A 23,596-nucleotide genomic window follows, 5' to 3' on the forward strand; every position below is an offset into this window, starting at 1 on the left:
GTGCCTACTTGTGCTGCTCACTTGACCAAATTAGTAATCTACATTTTCTCAGACCTATAAACAACTGATTGGGCAAGTACAGTTGATTTCTCATAATTCGTGGTACTTATGTTCTATAAAGTTGTCATGAACACTAAATTAGTAAATATTGAACCAGCACCCCCAAGGGAAATGCACAGATTCCTGTGAGCCTCTAGTCATAACATTTTCATCACGTGATCAATACATATCTTCATGTGTGTCCTATATGTGTTTCTGTTTACAGACACCTTATTTAATACGTGCTTTTCATTTATTAACCTCAAACTCATGGCAAGCAGCGCTTTAACTCATACCTGAATGAAGCTTGTCTAAGCATGAATTTTATCTGTAAGATACATAACAACCTTCTTGTGCTTAGGAACAATATATAGCCTTTCAGAACCATGTTTAGGGGTTATTTTAAACAGCAAAATCCTCAACAAAAAGCATAAAAGTGCAAAACATATGGCACTGGATAGATTGTGAAAAGGACACTTGTTTACAGTCTGACGGCTGCAGAGAGCCATATTGTTCAGCCTTAGCTAGGAAAATGCACTTTTTGCAGATTGTTTGCTGCTGTTTATGTCTGCAAATGATTGTGAAAGCACCTCAACTATTGATTTGTGGGTTGCAAATAAATTTGATTGAGTAAGCAATTCACAAATGTGTAGTATGTAAATAATGAGGAATGACTATTATCACTCAAGTTTAAAGATAAAGAATCTGAGACTTAAATGTTAAGTACTACAGTTTAATAAGCATCTACTAAGGCCTACTGTGTACTGATCACTATACTGAATAAGACATGGTCCATCACTCCATATGAATATATGTCTGTATTTATATAAATGTTTAGTTAAGAATGAATTGCTTACTCTAAGTACATTTATTCTTTAAATTTTCCCTTAGCATTTGCCACTCTTCTAAAAAGCAAAGCCAATCTTTAAAACTTTAGAAAAATACTTTAAAAGTAAAATTGGATGTCAAAACTTCTACCATTGCCTTTCTCTGAAAATTAGAATGGATTCATGGAGTTTATCCCAAAGCCAAGAGCTGAGAGTCAAAAGTGAAAGAGAGGTCAACAAAAATGCAAGCTGTCCTAGATTTTGCTCCTGACAGACTTCACCAGAGGTGGGCAAGAATACACATGGTCGGTATTGGAATTAATGTTCCTAAAGCTAGTTTATTCTTCATGGAGGATCAGGCCTGTCATTCTCCAAAACAGACCTATCAGAGTCCAGAAAACTAATAGTCTCATAGTTTGACAGAAGAGTGAACCAATACATTTTATTTAATGACTGAGTTTTATTGAGAGGTAAACTAAAAAGTACCTAGACGTGTGTTCAAATCATCTTTGTTGCTAATTTACTCCTTTCTGTGTGCATGCCTTGAAATTCTCCCACGTACTTCAGTTTATCTAAGGATCTTATCTCATTGCCACCATATCTTGCAGAAATTGGAGTTCTATCCTTGAACCTTAGATCCTCAGTGAACATCAATCAGCCTTGACAACTCCTTCATGGGACCCTGCCTTTCATAATATTCTGGACTTCTCTCTTTACCCACCCCCTGTCAGAATGTCCTGTTCTGAACTACATGCCTGAATATCCTGAACTCTATGAGAGGTGCTCCTGATTATCTGCCATACCTTGCGTCAAGTTCTGTTCCCGGATCCTAGCCTTGTTGACTGGCCCTTCTTGCTATAGATCCTGCTGGGGGATTGATTATTGCTGGTGTCATCCTTAGTTTGGTCATGTTTCAAAAGCAGAGTAAAATTCCACTAAAAGCCAATAACTAACTAGGTTCCACAGAAATCCCCTCTTTAGTAAGTGATTAGAATGAGTATAGTGCAGTGGTTTGAAATGTAGCCTGTTCATTTGGAAGGTTTGATTACTGATCAGTAAAAAGGAGAAATTTGTTAGGATTCAAAAGATAATACATGTAGGAGCATATAGGACAGTAACTGCCACATATTAATGGCTCAATAAGTACTCGCTAATTGTATTATGGATTTTCTTTTACCATTTCTCGACTCCAGCAAATTACCAACATAGTCTTTAAAATACCTGATCAGATTGCACTTAGTGTGTAAAATTATTTATATTTAAATGTAGTTATGTGTACATATTATACATATATAAAGTTATGGCTAGGAAACATACAGATTCAATAGATTGTTTATAAATTTGGACTTGTGAAAATATTCACTCTATTTTGACTTTTTTATTTCAATATAATTTAATGTGCTGTATCAGCAAAATAATATTAACGTGAGGATACTGGCCAGAAAATATGTAAATAATGTCACTTACAGAGTTGAGAGCTCTACTTATACTTGCAGGAAACGGACATTGGTATGATCATGAACCAAAGTAGTATTTTACCAGTTATAGCTTTTGGAGGGCAGAGGCAATTGTGCATGTGTACATTTTTCAAAACTCTGTGTCTTCTATATTGATTTACATGTAATAGGTCAACGAATATAATGCTGAATGAAGAATTACAAGGAATTGTATTGTCAGTCTTTCCTCTGTTTCTCTCTAAACTTTCTTCTTTTATTTAACATTTTCCTCCCCAACCACATATTGGCATTGGCTGATTTTTACAGCTCTGCAGGTTACCCAGCGAGCAGCAGTTATCCATTCTTGGACTCACATAACAGAAAGCTGGTCAGTTGAATAGATTCAGTGTAACTCCTTCTGCAAGTGCTTATCTTGTTCACTGGTTGCTTTGTAATTGTTATTGCTTTGAAAAAGCATTTCTTTTTCATCTGCACAATCAGATTATATAGAAGGAGACTTTTTACTATTGAGGTATATTCTTATCAGGATGTTTTTCTTCTATTTTATAAATAATAGTATTATTAAACATAGGATGAAGCTCTCTTGTAGTCAGTGCCAAAGGAAACAATACAATAGGCATGTGCAGTGGGGGGTTAGCTAGATAAAGCAACTATCTTGTTTTTCTTGCTTGCGTTTAATCAATGTGTGTATGCTCTTAAAACTTTCTTATCCATTTTTTGTGGGAACTGTTTGTGAATTTCCTTCCTTTCCTCCTTTTATTTTTGTGACAGTGTTTCTGTTTCTATAATTTATCAAGGTGTCACATACAACAGTCGTATTGTACGAAAGATATTCTCCATGTGCAATAGTCTGTTTGTTGCTGGGTTTGCTTTTCTTTTTCACTAACTAGGACATTACTAGTTATTTTGCCCTTGATCTTACAAATGTGTTTCAGCTCTGGACTTTGTCTATCAGTAAATATTTTTTTTTTAATGGATTGAACTGATATATTGTTTTGCTTTATGGAATCCCCATCTATGACAGTATTTGTATTGTGACTTTTGACTATTGTACCTTTCTTGTATTGGGGCGCCAACAGAATCCATTTCTCTTTGTTTTGTTTTCTCTTTTGTCATTTAGACATGAGAACTTAGCCAGAGAGCAAAGAAAAACACAAAGCTTTTGTGATCAAGAATGTTTTCAGCTACAAGTCTTGGTTTTATTATTATCTACTAAAAAACACATCCTTTCTTTACCTATTTAGTTATTGAGGAGATGATTTTTCTAGAAGCCACACAAAGCTTTAGTGACTACCTTTCTTCTGGGCTTGGGAAAATGTCTATAATAAAAGTAAAGGGAATAAACCTGTTAGCAATTTACACATTCTATTTGTTTCCATGTAAAATTTTTTAATCTCTAGTAGATTTCTTTTAGAGAAGCAAATTTAGAGATTATTGAAGGAATAAGTGCTAGAAACAACTTGATTTTCTTTGTCACCAAAAACAGGAAAAAGCAGCTATAGCTACCTTTAGTATTTTTTATTTTCCAAAGATTGATCTCGTCTATTGCATGTTTCAGTTTTTGTTGGATATGATAGTCATTCTAATCATTACTAATTCAGAAGAAATAGCTGGTGAGTTATTTATATAGTAAGTAACTGCTAAATGAAGCTTTTTGATATAATGAATAACTTGGTTTCTGTTTTATGTCTTAGTTTAGCTAACCCTGATACCGACTCATTCCTACCAACCTGCTTCAGGTACGAGCTTAATAAAATGGAGTTCTGTTATTACATCTGTCTCAGTAACCTCTTTGGCTTTTATGACTAGGTCAGATTAAAGCTCAGTAGGATGCTCAGTAACATGGAGTGAATGAATTTGTTGTTTGGGTATTTAATGTGTTTTTCAGTTTATCTAGATGTTCTTATGTTTCCAAGTGTTTTTATTTTTAGACACAACGAGCCCTGGAAATAGCACTAGTTTGGCTCCCACAGAAAATGACTCTGTTATATTGAGTTTTACTCTTTAATTGACTTTTATTTTTCTCATCAAGATATTCAGCCTCTTTGACCCTCTATTTCCTCATCTCTAAAATTAGGGTGGTGGTGTTAGATTTATCTTTGGGGCCCCACTTCAGTAACCTATGATTTCTAAGATAGTCTAGGGGGAACACACAATATCTTATTCTTGGGCAAAAGAGGTCTCAATATCTACTTATTACATCTAGAGTGGTCATTAGCGGCGTTCCCTCAAAGCAGGCGGAACATCAGTTGGCAAGAGTTTCCCCCTAAAATGTTGCATGTTAGCAAATTAAAGCTTATCAAAACTCATGAAACAAAGAAACTTGTCAAAGGTACCTAATTCTTCACCCTAAAAGGAAGGAGATAACAGCTATTTTTATCTCAATAAAATTGTGTTCGACAGATGGGGAAGCTGGAGTTCAACTCTGTTCCCAAAAAGGTAGCTGAGGGAAATAGAGGAGGAACACCGTCATGGCCAATGTAAATTTTGCAGAAGGAAACCTGGAGGTTTGGGGTCAGCAGTATTAAATTCCTGAATTTTCAACAAATAGATGAGATTACTGAGTTGGTAAGGGAGCACTGAAGAGTAAAAAGTTTGAAAAAAGGTCCAAAAGCAACCAGTTTAACATTAAACCTGAGTTGAGAGGATTTGAGACCAAGAAAAACATTTGATTTGATTAGTATTGGGAATGTTTTCTCTAGTGGTCTTCTCTCTACTTGTATTTTTTTCAGGTGAGTATCTGGCTCACTAATACTTATCTTCTGCCATTTTGGATAAAAATAGCTATACAAATTAACACTTCCGTAGAGCTTATCATGTGCCGGACATCATTCTATATGCTTTCTAAAAATAACTTCTTTAATTCCCACAACAACTTTAAAAGCAGATAAGACATTGAGTCACAGAAAGTGCATAAGTCAAAAGAAGCAGTTATGTCTCAGAAACAAGCAGCCCCTGAACCTAGTGAGTTATAACAACGGTGGTGTATTCCTTAGAACACTAGATGTCTGAGGTGAGTCTGCTGCTCTGCTCCAGGCCAGCCCCTTTCTGAAATTTCCTGGTCATTATGAAAGAAGAGAAGATGGCAAAGCTGTTCTGGTTTTCCAAGTTTCTACCCAGAAATTACATGTTTCTTCCACTTACATTTCATTGGCCAAAACAAGTCTTGTACCAAGCCCGATATCAGTAGAGTGGGGAAGTAAAATCCTCCTACAGCAAAAGGGCAGTACATATTTGTAAATAATGATACACTCTAATAGATGCGGTAAGCAACTTTTTCTAGGTCAATGAGCTGGTAACTGGAAGAGCTGGGATTCAAACTCATATAGTCTGGCTCCAGAGTCTGTTTCTGTTAACCATAATTCTGTTTTGCCTCTCCAGTTACCTGACTCCCAAGGATAATTAAAATGGATTTTGGAAGCTCCTTAAGAAATTCATATAGATATTTTAGTGTCATATTTCTAAACAACCACATGTGATGTAAAAATCATAACTCTAGCTAGCATTGCATGGATAGCATAACATTAAGGTTAAGAATGGGGACTTTGAAGCCAAGAGTGCCTGTGTCCAAATTCTGAAATCATCACTTACTAGCTCCAAGACCTTGGGGGAAGATATTTCATCTCTCTCTGCCTTATTTTCATTATATGTAAATGTGGATAATAGTATACCTATCTCATGTTTAGGGTGAGGATTAAATGAGTTAATTTACTGTAAAGTATTTGAATATAATCACTATTTGAGTATTAACTAGTATTATTATTGCTCCTATTCTTCTCTATCTTAAATGTAACCAAAATTTCTTCAAAGACTACTGCTCACCACTTCAACTATTATCTACCTTTAGGGATGATGGGTGTCTGTCATCTTTCAGAAAGTGGCTTTTTATTGTCTCTGAGCCACTCATTGCTTGCTTTTCTCTTCTCTTGTTTTAAAATACAAAAGATACCTTTATTTTTTTTGTTAAATTATTTCTCTCTCTAACATGTCAATAAAACACATGATAATTATGAGTGCTCAGATTTACTTACATATAAATATGAAGTTTATAGTAACTATTTCAACAGAATTAATTTTTCTACCTGGTTGTCGTGCTATTATTATTCTTCAAAAACATATGCTGTTGTTTCCCTGTTTTCTAAAACACTTTTACCTTTATTGAGCATATCCTAGATGGTCATTTATCTGAGAAGATTTTTCCTTTCCATTAGAGTCTTAACTGGTATAACATACATTATTTCACAGGTTGGTTTTCATTCATTTCTAATCTCTTAAATATTAGACTCTGTTTTCCTATCAGTGTCTTTTCTTTTCCTTCTAAAGTTCTCCATTGTTACCTTTTTTTTTAATTGTTGCATTTTAGCTAATTGTCAGCTCAGATACTAATTGAATATTACACATATTTGGCCACGATTAGATTGTTTACAAAGAATATAGGGAAGTAAGAGTTTCTCTTTCATTTTCTAGTTTTTCTAAAGTGGCATTCCTTTGAAAGTACCTGTGTCTTTTGAAATCTCATGGTTGGTATTTTGAAGTCTTGCTGATAGTGGTATGATGGACAGGAAAGAGAAGAGGAAGATGCTTCCTGATTTGTTTGTGTCTCCTGAGAGTATACTCTCTGGTTCTAATATTATACATATTGTGTGAGCATGTACACAATGCTTCATAGTTGATAAGATTTCTAGGAGTACGTTCAATATAAATTAAGTCATGCTGACAGTGGAAACAGTAAGATAATATACAGAAAGCAATATATTGACTAAAGGCTAGTTATGTATTCTAGAAGAAAGAAATGAGAAATGTGCTCAATATAAATTTTTAAGTCACAATGATAGTGGAGGGGTCAAGACAATATGAGGAAAGCAATTCTAGCCAAGAATTTTAACATAAAACCTCAAGTAGAGTTAGTCTAATTGAATTGAATACAAAAATTTAGTTAAAAAATTAGATCTGGTTGTATATTAGGTCCGAATAAAGATTAATCAGGAAATATATAGAAAGCATTTTCCAAAGGACAACATATAAGAAGTGCAAATGATCAACCAACATGGTAGATTCTAACAATTATTTACTTCTCCGAAAATAGTCCCCAGCCCATAATGGGGAAGAGCATATCTAAGACTGTGAGGCCTGACCTTGACCCCACACCAAAGCTGATCAATCCAGAATATGTGCCTCTTCTAAGCTATGCCAATCAGAATTTTATTCCATGGAATTTAAAATGTGAAACTGATAGGAACTAGAAACCAGGAGTCTCCAGATCTGAGCAGGGTATCATGAAAGCATCTAGCAAGAAAGTATATAAATTCTTGCTGCAGAGGCTCCTGGAGGTGTCCTATTTCCTGCCCTTCCTAGAGTTTAGTGGATCACTTGTTCTTGAAAAACCATAACCTGTTTAATAAAATGCCTCATCTTTCTTATTCTAGCTGCAGTACATTTCTGTTATTTGCAACTAGGAGAAATCAAAGTCATACATTTCATATGAAAAGATTGGAAAAGAATCTAATTGGTTCACAAAGCTCAATAGTGAAAATAATTCTGAAAAGAAAGTAGATGAATTTGCTTCTGATAGGTAATGGACTTATTAAAGTGAACTGGCAAGTGATCAAAGTATGAAAAATTACTCTTACCAAATGCTATAGGTAAGGTTAAGTTGAATGGTTTATAAAAATCATGGAATTTATAGTGCTTCTAAAGTTTGATGGTAGTTCAGTTGTGTAGAGACCTGAGTTAATAAAGGCCTGGTTATGGGTTCTTTCTCTAGACAGACCAAATGCAGGGCCACAAGTCACCTAAGTCCTCATCACCTACAAGTGTGCATCCCTGTAATGGGGATGGCAGCCACAGAAAGTGTATTTGCAAGCCATCTCCACTCCGGAAGATCGACTAAGTCAATATTCTTGTAATAGAGCATCAATGTAGCCCCTTTTACTGAACATCACAGTAGACTTCATAAAATGAATATGAAGATGAATACGAAAGTACTAAAAATATCTTTCTCACTAAAATAATGGTACTTGCGGAAGTTTACATATGAAGTGTGTCATTGAATCATTCATATAATCTTGAACCCTGTGAGAAACGGCATGTAAAAGATGTTTCTTAGATTAAAAAATAATCTTTGCAATAAGTAGTGTATAGTTCTACAGTTATAAATTCTCATGTTTGGCTCCTGACATATTATTGCTCTTAACTCATATGATACGTGACTGGTATATCCTCTGTAAAGACTTCCTTGAGGAGTAAACACTTCTGCTGAAAATATATTATGCTTTGCTTGGAGCACTGGTTATATTTTACCAAGTCATGTGTTTATTTTTATATAAAGAGATAGATTACATTCAAACACATATAGCTGATAGATTTTATATTAAAATATTAATATATCTGAATGTATTTATTTGCTAGGGCCGCTGTAATGAAGTACCACAAACTGGGGGGCTTAAATAAGAGAAATTTATTGTCTCACAGTTCTGAAGGCTGGAAGTCTAAGATCAAGGTATTGGTAGGGTTGCTTCCTTCTGAGGACTGTGAGAGTATAGCTGTTCCATGCCTCTCGCCTAGATTCCAGTGGTTTGCTAGCAGTCTTCAGTGGTCCTTGACTTTGTAGAAGCATCACCACAATCTCTGCTTTCATCTTCACTTGATGATCTCCCTGTGTATCTGTCCTCGAAATTTACCTTTTTCTTTTCTTTTTCTTTTTTTTAAAGAATTCCAATCATATTGGATTAAGGCCCACTCAAATGACCTCATTTATTTCATTACCTCTGTGAAGACCCTATAACTAAATAAGGTCATATTCTAAGGTGCTGGGGTTAGAATTTCAGAATATGAATTTTGGAGGGGGGTACAGTTCAACCCGTAACACTGGATACATACACATCATCTGGTTTCTGAGACAGAATGCTCTGTGACTGCAGAGATTAAGCCTTACTCATCATTGTGTCTCCAGAGAATCCAGCAAAGTGCCTCCGACATTGTAGGCAGTATATTTGCGGAATGAATTGATGATATTGCCAATCTATCCTAAAATAACTATTTTGCTGAGCAGAATTTACCTTCTCTGAGTGGCTCATACCACAAATGAAGGAAAGAGCTTTTCGAGTACAGACTCTGCTGTATTGCAGTCCGCCAGGGTTTCCTTCATTACTTCTTTCAACTACTTCCTTTAGGAACTCACAAGCCTTATTTTTCAGAATCCAGACAGATGGCTTAAATCTACTCTCAGAGACTGTCTTGGGACCTTCATGAGAATAGAGACAGAATGAGATTTCAGGGCCATTGAGAATTGAAAGCCATGCAAACTAAATTAATTGTCACATAATGGCTATTGTCACACTCACACCCACAGGTATGTAATGCTCCTTAGAAGATGGTTACCACATATTTTCTTAGGAATTCTCTTTCCATATTAAACTACATATAGCCCATCACTTTTGAATGTTAACAAAATTGATGGGAGAAAATCAGATGTTATTAAGAAAATTCTGTTGTTTTATAATTTTTTTTCTTAATTGCCAGACATAAAACAGACCTGGATGTGTCTTTCTAGTGAAATTTTAATATTAAGAGAATAAATATGGGAATAGTACATGAAAAAATGGGGAATTCTCAGTTTCTTAGAAAACATAGAAATAAAAGGAATCCCCATTCAGAAATCTAGGTTTTTCAGCAGTGAAAATTAAGTTTAAGAAATTACGTGGTTCTTTAATGATTCATAAAAAGTATATCTCAAGCAAATCTTTTTTGAAGTCCTTGAACTTATTTTACACTCAATGAAGAATTTATTGAAAGAGTTAAGAATAGAAACTCCTACATTAAAGTTGGGGGAGTTTTTTGCTCTAATACGTATTTCAGAAGCATGTTAAGAAGGAGAGCTTTGGGATTTCACTGTGCCCAAAGAGAAGAAAAGAAGAAAATGAGGTTGCTTTAATTGTGTACAGTTTAAATAAATGAGTAGAGCCTACATTTATCAGAAACATTGTGATGAATGTGTATATTATTTCACTGAAAACGAACAGTTTCAAGCAAAAATAAAAGGGAAAAAAACTGAAAGACAAGTTCATTTCTTTATTGGTTTATTTATTTACTAGCAAGGGCATGTGGTACCTCTAAAATGTCTCAGAATCCTACATATGTGACAGTAGTAGTGGAGATTTCAAGTAGCTTGTATGGTTTTATAAGCACATTTTGTTAAGCTCTGGGGCATGGGACTAACCTCCGAAGCTAAATAAGGTGAAGTTAGCCTGATATCTTGGCTCAAATCACCAGGCCGTCTTTGCCCTGGAGCATGATTTTTTTATTCATTGAGAATGTATTTGTGCCTTGGATACACAAAGACCACAAAGTTCCAGCCCTCTGGATCTTATAGCTCAGTAGAGGAAAGAAATAGGTAAGCAGGTAATTGCAATATACTCGATGGCACAAGTCATTGTATGGCTGAATCAATGAATCACTAAATGAAAATGTGGGTTCAATCTGAGACTCCAATTGTGAGAGTGAAAGAATATTCAGTAAAGAATAATTTTTAGAATACTTATATGGCATAAAATTTAGGAAACTTTAAAAAAATTTTCTAGAAATTTAGAAGATTAGAAAAAAAAATTAGAAAGCTTTCGAAAGTTCAATAAGGACAAGCATGTGGATGAAAGACTTTCAGAAAGGCAGGCTGCTAAAATTATGGTGTGTGTTTGTTTTCAGTAAGGTCTGTATTTCAACACACCAAGTTCTTTAAAAAAAATCTCTACTTTGTGTGTGTGTGTGTGTGTGTGTGTGTGTGTGTGTGTGTGTGTGTCTGCCTGCCTGCCAGTCTGTCTGTCTGTCTGAGGAGGGAGTTTGTTAATCAGCACAGCACAACGTTATGAAACTCCCACTCTCTCCCACAATCAGTGGGGTATGCATGTTGGCTCTTTTGAGTACTGTTGCCTCTTAGTTATTGCTGCACAAAATCGTGTAAAAGTCAGCAATTTAGAATACACACTCGGTTTACTGACTTTTATGCATTGTTGATGTGAAGAGATTCCCCTAAAGTATATAATAAAATGGCAGCTTTGGGTATTTTAAAGTTTTGGAGCCCATCCTGACATTATGTATTGAAAAAGTGTATGAAGAAGTTCTTTTCTCTGGGTTGTAGCTCTAAAAGTTTCACTAAAATATGCTCTCTCTCTGAATATCCGAGTGGATGAGTAATTAAATAATCTCCTTTGGAAAGGCTAATTAGTTTACCCATTACTCAGGGACTGCTGCCACCCGTCTCCCCATCTGCCCAGTTGACAGGTGCACCGGGCACTCCGCATTGTCCCGCCTCTGTGGTGAGCGACTCCCCAGGACTCATCTGTGTGTGCAGAGAATGGTCCTAAGCCTCCTGGGGGAGCAGACCTGCTTCCCTCACACATGTACCAGGTCTCCACCACACTCTTATTCCTGGCGCCTACTTAGAAATGGGGAAGGCTGATGATTTATTGAAACTTTTTTCAAAGATTTTAGAGTGTGACTCTTTGCCCCAGGGTATAAATGAGAGTAATCATCTACATCATTTCCTCTTAGGCATCTGGTGAGATCCTTGTAGGGAAGAAATATGGAGAGATGTTAATTGACACAAAACCTATTCCTGAGCATAGGTTTGTATTGGGAGTTTCATTAGTATTTTTCCTGTACTCTGCCAGAAATATAGGTTCATAGTACTTGAAATTCAGTGTATTTTTGAAAAATTATATCCATAGTTTTCTTACTGATTGGCATTAAAATGGTTAAGAATGTGTTTCGTCCTTGGAGACGTCAATCATTTCTTGCATTATTTGTGATTCCTTTTCTAGCAGTAGAGACAGTGGTAACAGGTGATGGTAAATGCAGGAGTGCCAATTCTAACAAATTAGATTCTAACCAAATATGTATTTATTGCTATTTTTCAAATTTGAAAAAAAAATGCATGGTTATATTTAAACTTAAGAGCAGTGGCAAGATGGGCATGTTTCGCCAGCCTACTCGAGCCTCAGTTTCGCCATGGAGGGTAGGCATCACTGTACACCAGCAGTGCCCACACAGTGGGCCAGCCAGCTCCAGGGAATCTGTGACTTTTTTGGAGATATATAGATCAAAACTATTTTTATAAGAATAATGAAATTATTTGCCTTCTTCACTCTCATTCACTCCTGGGTATGAGAAGCTACTCAACATGTGGCATTGCAGTATACTAAATATAGAAGCAGATATGAGAATCCAGATGTTGTTTTTGTTAGTTGGATATTAAAAGAATTTTTAAAGTATAAAACAGTGCCACTCTTTTTACTAATATTTGTTTCAGAATCCATATTATACATATTTCACAATTTTATGTTGTTTATGTTAACCTTTAATGGAATTGTTATTATTTCAAATAAATTAATGTATATTTGAAAGTCTCAGTTCTAATTTTGAATATAATGAATATCACTAGATAAAACCTACATAAACAAAAGCTCCTTAGAGTTCTCAGTGATTTTTTTTCAGAGCGTAAAGAGGTTCTGAATCTGAATCCCAAAAGATTGAGAATCTTTGCTGTATATCATGCAAGATGATAATAACATATACCTACCTCATGGGATTGTTTGAGGTTTAAATATTTCATGTAACACATTTAGAATAGTGCTTTACATAGTAACTATTCACCTCTGTCTTTTAAAAGTATTACATGATGTATTAGAATGGAAAAGACTAAAAAGGGTGGTCAAATATCTCTGAAAGAAGTGACCTGGATAAAATTAAGACCAAAAGGGCAGAAATTGGAGCTGGACTGAAGTCCAGTACCATCACATACAAAATTATTAAGAAATTTAGGGAATAATAATCAAAACATGTAATAGAGATTCTTTACAACTAAAATATTTGTGGGAACAAAACTGTTTTTCAATATGACTTGCTGCTAAAAACATGAAATTTAAAAATAACGTTCTTAGAAATAGTGGAGTGAACCTTCCCATAGAGGGAGTTAATTTTTTTTTTTCATAAAATTTACCTAACATTCATTTTAAAACCCAGTTTTGAACACAGATTTGTGTTATACTTTTTGCACCTCATGACAGTGGCTTGCTTGGGTGTGCTCTCTATCTATTAGACCCTGAGCTCTTTGAATTGGAACTACCTTATTTCTCTTTATTTCCCAGTACCTAGACCCAGGCCAGACCTAGAGTAAACTCACATTAAGTGCTTGCTGAATGAATTAGAATTTTCATCATCACTGGATTATATACTCAGTTAGCAAAATATTATGACTAAATTAAAGTAGAGATAGATATACAATATAACACATAAAAATAACAGAGTTTTAAATACTTTAGAATATAGGAGCTTAACCTAACAACTAGAACTAACATGAAGTTTTTGGATGGTCTTATAGGATTCTATAATACCACTGTATCTTTATCATAGTAAAAGAGATTGACTTTGGGTTTATAAGAGGCCCAAGACATTTTTTAATATATATATATATGAGCAACTTAGTTGTTATGGTTTATTTTTTTCTAAGAAAAATCAAGTAGAAATTGCACAAATTAGCTGGAAGTTTCATCAAAACACACAGAATACTGACTATATTGACAGCTTGCCCGATGAGCCTTTGGAGCCGCACCTTTCAAATTGCACTGTTTGCATAGAGTATTTGGTGCAATGAGACTTACAATGAGTAGAAATAATTCTTCACATTTACCCTGAGTGCTTGTGCTGCTGTTCCTTCAGGGCATTCTCAGGGGGGTACCATCTGCCTGGTAGAGAGCAGGGCTGCACAGTCTCATTCTCACCCATTCAGCATGGGTGCTAACTTCCTATAGAGCGGCATTAGAACATTGATTTGTCTCCAGACAGATCTGCCTCCCACGCCAATGCAACAGATGGCTCTGCAGTGCCCTTAAGTTTGAGGTCTCCACACATCACAAACTGAATATATTCCCTCTTTGCAAGCTGCTTTCTCCTTGGGGAATGCTTTTCTAAACATACAAACATTTCACGTCTTTTCTGGATTTTACAAATGCCAACATCCTGTTGGCTTCATTGAAGACAGTCTTTCCATGGGCTTAACTTGCAGATGTGTTGATGGTATTTTGAAGGTCCATGGTTCACACCAATAATTTTGCTGTTGTTTATTATTATCTTTAGTTGAGATTGTCTGGGGCTATATTGAAGGACTTTAGAAACCTGAGATTAATTCGTCATTTGGATATAAAATTGAATAAGAAAAGTGGCTCTGCCTTATTTTATTTTATTTTATTTTTTAAGAGAAAAATACTCTCTGCATTTAACTGACAGAAATTTGTTTCACTGTGTATATATTCCTTATATCCTTCTTTTAATTCTATTCTGTAAATAAGGGCCTATGGCTTTCAAAAAAAAAAAATATATATATATATATATATATATATATCTATATCTATATCTATATCTATATATCTATATCCCCGGGCATTTGTTTTGCAATCATAAAGTCAGTACCACCTTCATAATGAGCTACTGGCTTTGCTACAAACACAAAACAGTGATGCATTGCAAAAGCACAGTTGCCAGTTTCTAGCAGATGAGCTACGGACTTCAAATAAGAGCAAGAGTGTATGTGTATATGAATGTGGTTAATTTGCCTTGGGTAGCTTGCAAGTCAAGGATTCTTTATTTTTTACACAAAGCTGTTTTTAAGAACCCGGAATTTGCATGAAAAAGATGCTGGTCCCAGTTGGTTTCACACATATATTGGGACCCCAGGGGTTTGAAGATGTGGTTTGCCAAGGGACTACTAAACCCAGGGCAAATGAGATTACTGTAAAAATAATAATAATAATAATAATAAAAGACAGACCCATTTATTTTTAATACCTTGCTAAAGTTGATGATTTGATCCTGTAAATGTTAACATCTAGAAATCCTGAGAATTTTAGCTAGGTGATATTTCCCGTTCAACAACTCTATCACTTCCTTAATTTTAATAAAGAATGACAACTCTTCTTTCATACAAAACAAACAAACAAAACAAAAAACCCCACAATTGTGAGAGAAACTCCTGCTAACAAAATACACATGTGTAATCCCAAAGACTTGAAAACGTTGGGAAATAGAAAATATTGTACCTCAAAAAAGAATCCTATTTTGTTTTTTTAGCTTTGAAACCCCTTTCAAAGGAAATATTTTAGAAGCCTAATATATAAAACAGCTCAAAATTGGAGTTTCCTTGCTGTAGCAGGAGTTAGCTACCACTTGGTCTTGCCTGCCCACTCACCCCACAGAAGACCCAGGGCTGTTACTGAGATCCTTTGGAGAGGAGGGGCTTTGCTCCAACACATTGCATGTGTTGCATTTCCTGTATAAATGATTTAAAACAATTACAGAGCATGCTCCAAAGTGACACTTGCATTACTACTCTTAGAATTGTGTTCCTTCACCACCTAACCGCTTTCAATCAAAGTAGCTCCCAAATAACAAGACTTCAGCAATTTTCCAGCTTGTAAATGAGGAGGGCTACATTGCAGGGCTGTGATTGAGGAACGTCTTCTTTGTGACCCAGACTACTCTGAAATTCCCCATGTTTATGTCACGCATTTCCACATGGCTGACTGAAATTGCTCACATCTCTGTTCACATGGTGGTAGGTCAAAGCTACAGCTGATGTTTTTTGATTTGACATATTTTACTCTCTGTTCCTCCAAGTCAGATGGTGAACATGCTTCCACTTTAGAGATGACCCTTTTATGTTGGTTCATCCACATTTTCTTTCTTTATTGAATACCAAAAAATATAATGTGTGGGCAGATCACAACATTTTATGATTTATCAATGTTTTTCTGCTTAAAATTACATAATGGCTAAAACCTTTGAAATTTTCTTTCAAATTGAATTGAGTAAGCTTTGACAATCACCCATACCATGTGATAATCCCTAATAGTGTAAGAAAGCCAATCTCTTTTAAGGATAAAATAGCAATGTTTCTAACTCTTAAACTGTATTAGTAGACTTTTACCATTTAGAAGGATAATAGTGCTAAAATTAGATTCTTACTCTGTTTCTAGAAAGGTATTCTTTATGCTATTGCTCTTGTAAAAAGTTAACATGCTATTAGCATACGTATAAATGATTTAAAACAATTATAGAGCATGCTCCAAAGTGACACTTGCATAACTACTTAAATCTTTGCATTACCATTAAATCTTCCTCTGAAGACTCAGCAATTAGGAGTGATGATTCCAGGAAATTTTCCAGAATATTCTTCCATTTCTAGTTCTTTATCTTCAGAGAGGAGTTCTTGAAGTGTGGTCCTGGGATCCTGGGTGCTCCCAGGACACTTTCAAAGGTTCTGCAACGTCAAAACTGTTTTCATAATAACACTAAGATGATACTTGGTTTTTTTACTCACATTCTTTCATGAGAGTACAGTGAAGTTTCCTGGAAACTACGTGACCTATATGCTGACCTATACGCTGTTGCAGCAGACTGAATGCAGAAGCAGGTATGAGAATACAACTGTCTTCTATTAAGTCAGACATTAAAGATAGTTGCAAAATTTTAAAGCAGTGTCATTCTTCTCATGAAATTTGATTTTGTTTGGGAATATAGGATTATTTTTTGTAAAAATGTTTTACTTATGTTAACATGGGTTTATTATTATTTTTAATGGATTAATAAATATTTTTAAAGCTATATATTCTCATTTATATGTGACAAATATCAGTAGATATAACCTATGTAAGCTTAAGCTCTTTTGGGACCCTGATAATTTTTCAGAGTGCAAAAGGGTCCTATGACTCAAATATATGACAATTGCTGTTCTACTATTCCCTCATTTAGTACTTGAATATAGAAATTCACTGGGTTGAAGCTTACTAAGTATTCACCCGGTAGCTGTAGGAGCTGTGCTTTTCATAATTTTAAATGTGTATGAAAAAGCTTTTGTGGCCAACCAGAACTGGAAGGTGCCCTGTGGGAATCATTTTGTGTGCAAGTGTGAGCATTGTATAATGTGTAACTGAAAAATGGTAGTATTATTAAAAAAAATTATTATACTAGGCAAGCTGATATTAGATTCTGTGACTGAGTCCTCATTCAGCAAATCACAAACATTTATTTTGTTCCTACTGAATGGCCCTTACTAGGTGTTGTAGAAATGAACCATATATGATCTCAACATTCAGGGAAGCAGCTGGTACAGTGAGATATTAATTACACCACAACTGACCACGTGCAAAAGGACATCAATTAGCACTTTTTTTGGCTGCCACTGTTGTGGTAGAGGAGAAATTTATGGACTTACTTAGGGGAAAAGATAGACTGAATAAATAATCGAGAAAAATATAATACTGCGTATCATATAGTTTAGAATAGAAGTTAAATGTGTCTGTATTCAGCATAGAGAGCAATGCGGCAGATGAGTTCAGATAGTGTTATATTTACTTAATTAACATCAGAGTAGCTTCTGCAGTTCTCATAATGTTCTAGTTTTTACTTAGGTGGTCGTAACAAGCAATTGTTCACTTCGTGATGATTCATCAAGCTGTGCATTTGAGATTTCTTAATTTTTCTGTGTATGTTATACTTTAGTGAAAAAAGTACAAAAGTTAAAACTCTTAAATTTAAATTACCACTATAAAATGTTAAACTGTTTGCAGTATGTACTTTAAAATATTTATCCAAAGCTTCCTTGATGCTTATAGATAGTCCTCATTTTTCTTTCCTTTACCAAAGATTTTCAGTAGGTTCTTTTCAGGGCCATGACAATGAATCACTTGGTTTTCAGTTTGTAAATAATCTGCTGAGGTCCTCCTCACCCTCTCTCTTTCTTTCTCACTCAATATCATCATAATGTTTTTAGTAAAAAAATAAAATAAAGTGATCCAACAAGTTTAAAAATACATATTCTTGAAAAGCTTTTAATCAAAGTCATATACATATATAGTCTGGAAATCAAGTATAATTATAAGATTTATAAAATGTACACCTCTCCCTTTCTACCTCTAGATCTTACTACCCTGCATAACTAATTTCCATATTTTTTTAGCTCTGTCTTCTGGGTTTTCATCCTTGTATCTAAATAATACATCTATACTTTTGTAACTAGATTACTTTTAGACATTATGTATTGTCTATACCACTTATCTGTCCACACTTTCTTTCTTCCTAATTGTTTCATTGTTATAAATTAATTAATTTAATTAATTATAATGGTAAAACAAAGTAAATACAATTCACAGCTGAGTCTAATAGAGTTCTAGAATTGCATTTCTAGAATAACTTCACTCTTTCCTAGAGTTAACAATTGCTGTAATCTGCCATTGGTTTAGGTTTTCATGTTCCATTCCCTAATTCTTAACAGACTTTTCCACTACACCTCTAGAAGTCATCTCGATGTTTACAAACACATAGGTTAATTTATTTTTGATCAACTTGGTTTTTTCTAGGAGCCATTCTTTGGAAACTCTCCATCCTCTTGCTGAAATCAGATCAGTTGTTCTCTAGAGTCTTACATAACTGGGTCATCTTGTTAACCAAAAGTAAATTAGTTAATTAAAAGAATTTCCTTTTTTCTTCTTCTATATGGGATTCTTCATTTCCTACCACTCACATCTTTGTCTTTATTTAGTTCGGTGGAGTTATACATCCCAGTAAGAAATAATTTATGCATTAATTTGGTACAAAATTTGACATAATATTAAGCCTTCTGATCTATGAATATAGTATGTCTGTATTTATGTGTTTGTGTATAAATTTATATATATATATACATACATATGTGTAATTTTTTTAAATTGTTCTAAGCAGCGTTTTGTAGTTTTCAGTGTAGCTATATAACAAGTCTTTTGTTAAATGTATTCCCCATGTATTTTATGTTTTTGACATTATTGTAGATTTTAAATTTTAAATTTTCTAATTATTTGAGTCTAGTATATAAAAACACAATTTTTGTATATCGACTTGTATACTGTGACTTTACTACATTCACTTATTACTTGTATAGTTATTTTGTAAATTTCTTAATGGTTTTCTATTTATATGATTGTGTCATGTGTGAAAAGAGACAGTTTTACCTCTTTTTTTTTTATAGTTGTGCCTTTTGTTTCTTTTTCTTGCCTTATCAAACTGGATAGGAGTTTTGCCTGTCTTTGAGCTTTACATACCTAATTCATAAAGTATACACTGCTCTCCTTTTGCTTCTTTCACACAGCAGTGTGTTTGTAGTATTCCATATGTTGTGATTAGATATAGATTATTCCTTCTCGGTCTTTATAGTATTCCAGTGTACAACTATGTCCAAGTTAATTCATTCTACTGTTAAAGGGAATGTGCATTTTCAGTTTAAGGCTATTATAAATAGCACTCTGTGAACATTCTAGTACATACCTTTCACATAAATATCTATATGAATTTCTTTTGAGTTTATACATTAGAGTGGAATACTGGGTCATAGTGTATAAGATATCTTGTTCTCCTCCTCCTCCTCATTTTTCACCATTTATGGGTATTTATTGTGTTTAATTTTAATATTAGATGAAAAGTCAGCCATTTTTCTCTTTCAATTCCTTGTGCTGTTATCTGTGCTTTTGTCTGCTCATCAGGACTTGGCTCAGAGAACACACATAGACTTTGCCCTTCTTATATTAAAAATTGGTGCTTCGCTCCCTCTTTTTATGACTTCTTCCTATCTTCTTTGTTGTCCTCTTTCACAGAGGGATCTGCCCCAGGATTTCAAAACTAGTATCCCTCAACAGTCTCCTGGTTCTAGTTTTTCTCCTCCTAATCTGTGTCTTTAGGTATTTATTCAAACAGAGCTACTCCTACTAAAAAGCTACTCAACTTTAGCCAAACTAGTGCACATTCCTTCTTGGCAGTCATAGGCATTTATTTCAAAGATCCAGGCAGTTAGGAGGGAAGAAATCCCCTCACTCATCTAGGAATTGAGTTGCTTCCTCGCTGTTTGCAGCTAGTGAGTCCTGTGTAAAGGGAAGGCTGAGTAATAAAACATCATTAAAAAGTGTCACATCTTGATACTAGTAGAAGGATTTCAAGGAAAATTCTTGTTAAAGCTAAGATTTGGGGATTACTGGAAGAGTTCACTTACCCCTAGTTAATTTATCAGCTTCTTAAAGAATAATTGAAAAGCTGTCCAAAATGCAGATATCTATCATTTTTAAAAGTATTCTTAAAATTTTGGTGAATATTAGCTTTTTTGTAAGTGAAATCAGAATTACAATTAGAAAAGATACAAAATGAACCCCATAGTAAAATAAAGAATATTAAAATAAATAATCTGATTTTTAATTCTAAATATTTTCTAGTTCCTAAAAAAAATGATATTCATATTTTTTCTGGACCTTGAAAAATGATATACAAAAATTTTATTTAGCCTTTCAAATAAAGAAAACCTAACTTCGATCCTAATATTTACTGCATACTAGCTGGGGTCTTAGCATGGCTGAGCACCAGTTTCCACATCTATAAAATGAGGTTAATAAAACCTATTATAAGGTTGTTGTCAGGCTCATAGAAGATCAGGTAAAATGGCCAGCACAGTGCCTGTATGTAGCAAAGCTGCAAACAATTTTCTTTTATTCGTTCAAAACTGGTACAGAGTTATGTTTTGTTTGCTTTTTAAAATTCAGTATCAACATAGAGCAACAAAGAAACAAAAATAATTAAAAATATGTATGAGCAAAGTTACTATAGAAAGGACACAGAAAATTTATTTTAAAATGATATATGTTTATGAACTTAAAGTGAAGCTTTTACTCAGCATTCAACATTTATTTCACTATTGTAAAACCCAAAGCAAAAAATCTCTTTCATGACACTCAATGAAAACAATGCACTAATGACCAATCAGTTTAAATATTTATAGAAAGTTTAGTGGAGGAAGTGATCTAAACCAAGGAAGGAGTTCCTCTGGAGACCTCAAAAGAATGTTTGCAAGCCATGCCAGTGTACCTCTACCCTGAGAAGAATGGTCAAGTAATCATGCGCTTTTGTTTCTCCAGGGAGAAGTTGGCTGTGGCCCGTCTGCAGCGAGAAGTTGCCCAAAGAAGAAGTGAGGGGGCCATGGTAAGTCCCGGCTGGTTTCTCTTGATTCTGAACCTCCCTTACAAAGGTCTCTGGTTTGAAAGGCATTTTGTCTCATTAAGGATATCTAAGGAAAATATTTGCTTGCAGCAAACGGAATGTTGTTTTGGTAAATGATGTGTTTATAATGTAGTTTAGACAGCTCTGCCATTTGCACAGTCAGAGAGAGAGAGAGAGGAAAAATAACTATTTAAGTGTTGAAGAGGGCGTTCAAATGTTCAAAGGTTTATAAGACTTAATTTTCTGAATGTATGCTGGATGCCCAGGCTTCCAGTTGGGAGCGCAATATCTATAAATGAGGAATCCTAGATTTTCAGAGGAGGACAGTCAAACATATTTCAAGCTTCTCAGTTTTTTTGATGCTAAAAAACAAACAACTTAAAAGAACACTATAATGTTTGCTAATGTAATCGTCTTTTGTCCTTTTCCTTCTCTTCACTATTTGCAGTGCATTTCTCCCTGTCCTTTTCAGCATGTGTTGTCTAGAAAACTGATGTTTCCTCGTGTTTTGGATTGTGCTAAAAATCAACATGGTTGTTTTGGTCTATAGCAACTTCATTTTATAGACTGTCTTTGCCCAGGTATCTGCCTGTGTGCTATGCTAACATCAGAGATGACTGCTTGGGGACCCCGGTAATATACATGTGTGGATTAACTGCAGCTGCTACCTCTGAGGGAAAAAATAACACGCCAGATTTTTTTTTTCCTGCATAAGACAAAACAATAGCATGCATGCAATTTTTCAGCAAAAGAATTAGCTTTTTTTTTGAAAAAGAGAAGTAATGCATTTTTAGATCCCGAAGGCTGCTTCTATTTGATTCCATGAAAGTTAATTGACAATGCATCCACTGAAAAGAGTAAGAAATTTGTAAAATACACTGGCCATGCACTTTTCCCCACAGGGAAAGTAAAGGGCTGGAGTAGGAGGCTGAATGTTGAGTGGGTTCTGGAAGGTACAGTGGCCCCTGAGCATGCTAAAATACTTAGGGGATCATATTGTTTGCTCTGCTAGTGATCTTAATGCAGAGAGAATCTCGAATGTTCACATAATGTGAAACAATTGTTCCCAAGTATCTTTGAGCAATGAATTGGAAATAAGTTGAAGAAAATGAAGGTTTAGTGAAATGGTAAGCTGAAAAATTTCAATCTAGACTTTTACTGCGATGCGAAATGTGTAGGGTTAGGCCATTCTGTAATATTTTAATCTTTTGTTCAGGGCTAGCTTCTGTTCAGCTGTGTTCTAATCGAATGTGAGGAAGTGACTTAAATTTTCTAGGTCTCAGTATCTTCATCTTTAAAATGAAGATGGTGACTTGTATGATTCTGTTAGTTTAGTGGATCATACTACTGAACATTTCTTCATGTAAGGCTTTTATGAAGGAGAGCTTTTTCTAGTAAGAACTAAACGTTACTTAAGTTCGTAAAAAAAAAAAAAAAGCAGATCTCCAAAGAAAGTATCTTTTTTGACTCTGTTAATAAATGGGCCTGAGTTGAAGTCATCACAGACAGACAATTCTATAGTCTTACAAAATAAAACCCCCTTTTAAAACATTATAGAAGTAATTATTCATGGCAGAAAATATCCAGAAAGCAAACAGACAAAAAGATGATTCTGGTTGCTCAAAAAATGACTTTGAAAAAGTTACCAGTGTTTTATTCTCTTAATGTAATGATGGTAATGAGAAAAACCACATTTATGTATTGATTGATTTTGCAAATATTTATTGAGCATCTACTGTGTGCCCGGTGCAATTCTAGGCACTGGGGAAACATCCGTGAAAAAAGCAGGCAAAAATCTGAGAGCTTACATTCTACTGGTTGGAGAAACAGACATTCAGCATACTTACAGTGTTAGATGGTGGAAGCAACTATGAGAAAATAAGATAAAGATAGGGGAGGTTGGGGATTCTAGGGGATCACTGTTTTAAATTGGGTGTTCAAATAGTTAACCACTGAGAAGTAACTTTTTGAGCAAAACTTGGAGGAGGCTAAGGAGTGAACCATGCTGATATCTGGGGGAGGAGCATTCCCATGCAAGGAAATCAGCAAGTGCAAAGGCCTGGAGTGCCTGAGGAACCATGGAGATAGGACGGCTGATGAGGAGTTAGAGGAAGAGTGAGTAACAGAAGGTAAAAGTCAAAGAAATGCTGGGGGGACAGAGGGTAAGTCATCAAGGGTCCCAGAGATCCCTGGCTTCTGCCATTGGAAGACTTT

The 23,596-nt window shown here is 34.8% G+C and overlaps 1 protein-coding gene across 20 annotated transcripts in view; it reads left to right on the forward strand.

The window, feature by feature from the left end:
- NCKAP5 (NCK associated protein 5) overlaps positions 1–23,596 on the forward strand; it is a 909,219-nt gene that overhangs the window by 406,364 nt on the left and 479,259 nt on the right. For 19 of the 20 annotated variants that reach the window (XM_036235766.1, XM_036235765.1, XM_036235763.1 and 16 more), the window contains one exon: positions 21,301–21,364. In XM_036235766.1, coding sequence (XP_036091659.1) covers positions 21,301–21,364 — 64 coding nt within the window. Of the gene's footprint in view, positions 1–15,152; positions 16,785–21,300; positions 21,365–23,596 lie in introns of those variants that run through there. The other variant, XM_036235779.1, reaches the window with a different exon arrangement.

Source organism: Rousettus aegyptiacus, unplaced genomic scaffold, assembly GCF_014176215.1.
Source record: "Rousettus aegyptiacus isolate mRouAeg1 unplaced genomic scaffold, mRouAeg1.p scaffold_m13_p_2, whole genome shotgun sequence".
Taxonomy (NCBI): Eukaryota; Metazoa; Chordata; class Mammalia; order Chiroptera; family Pteropodidae; genus Rousettus; species Rousettus aegyptiacus.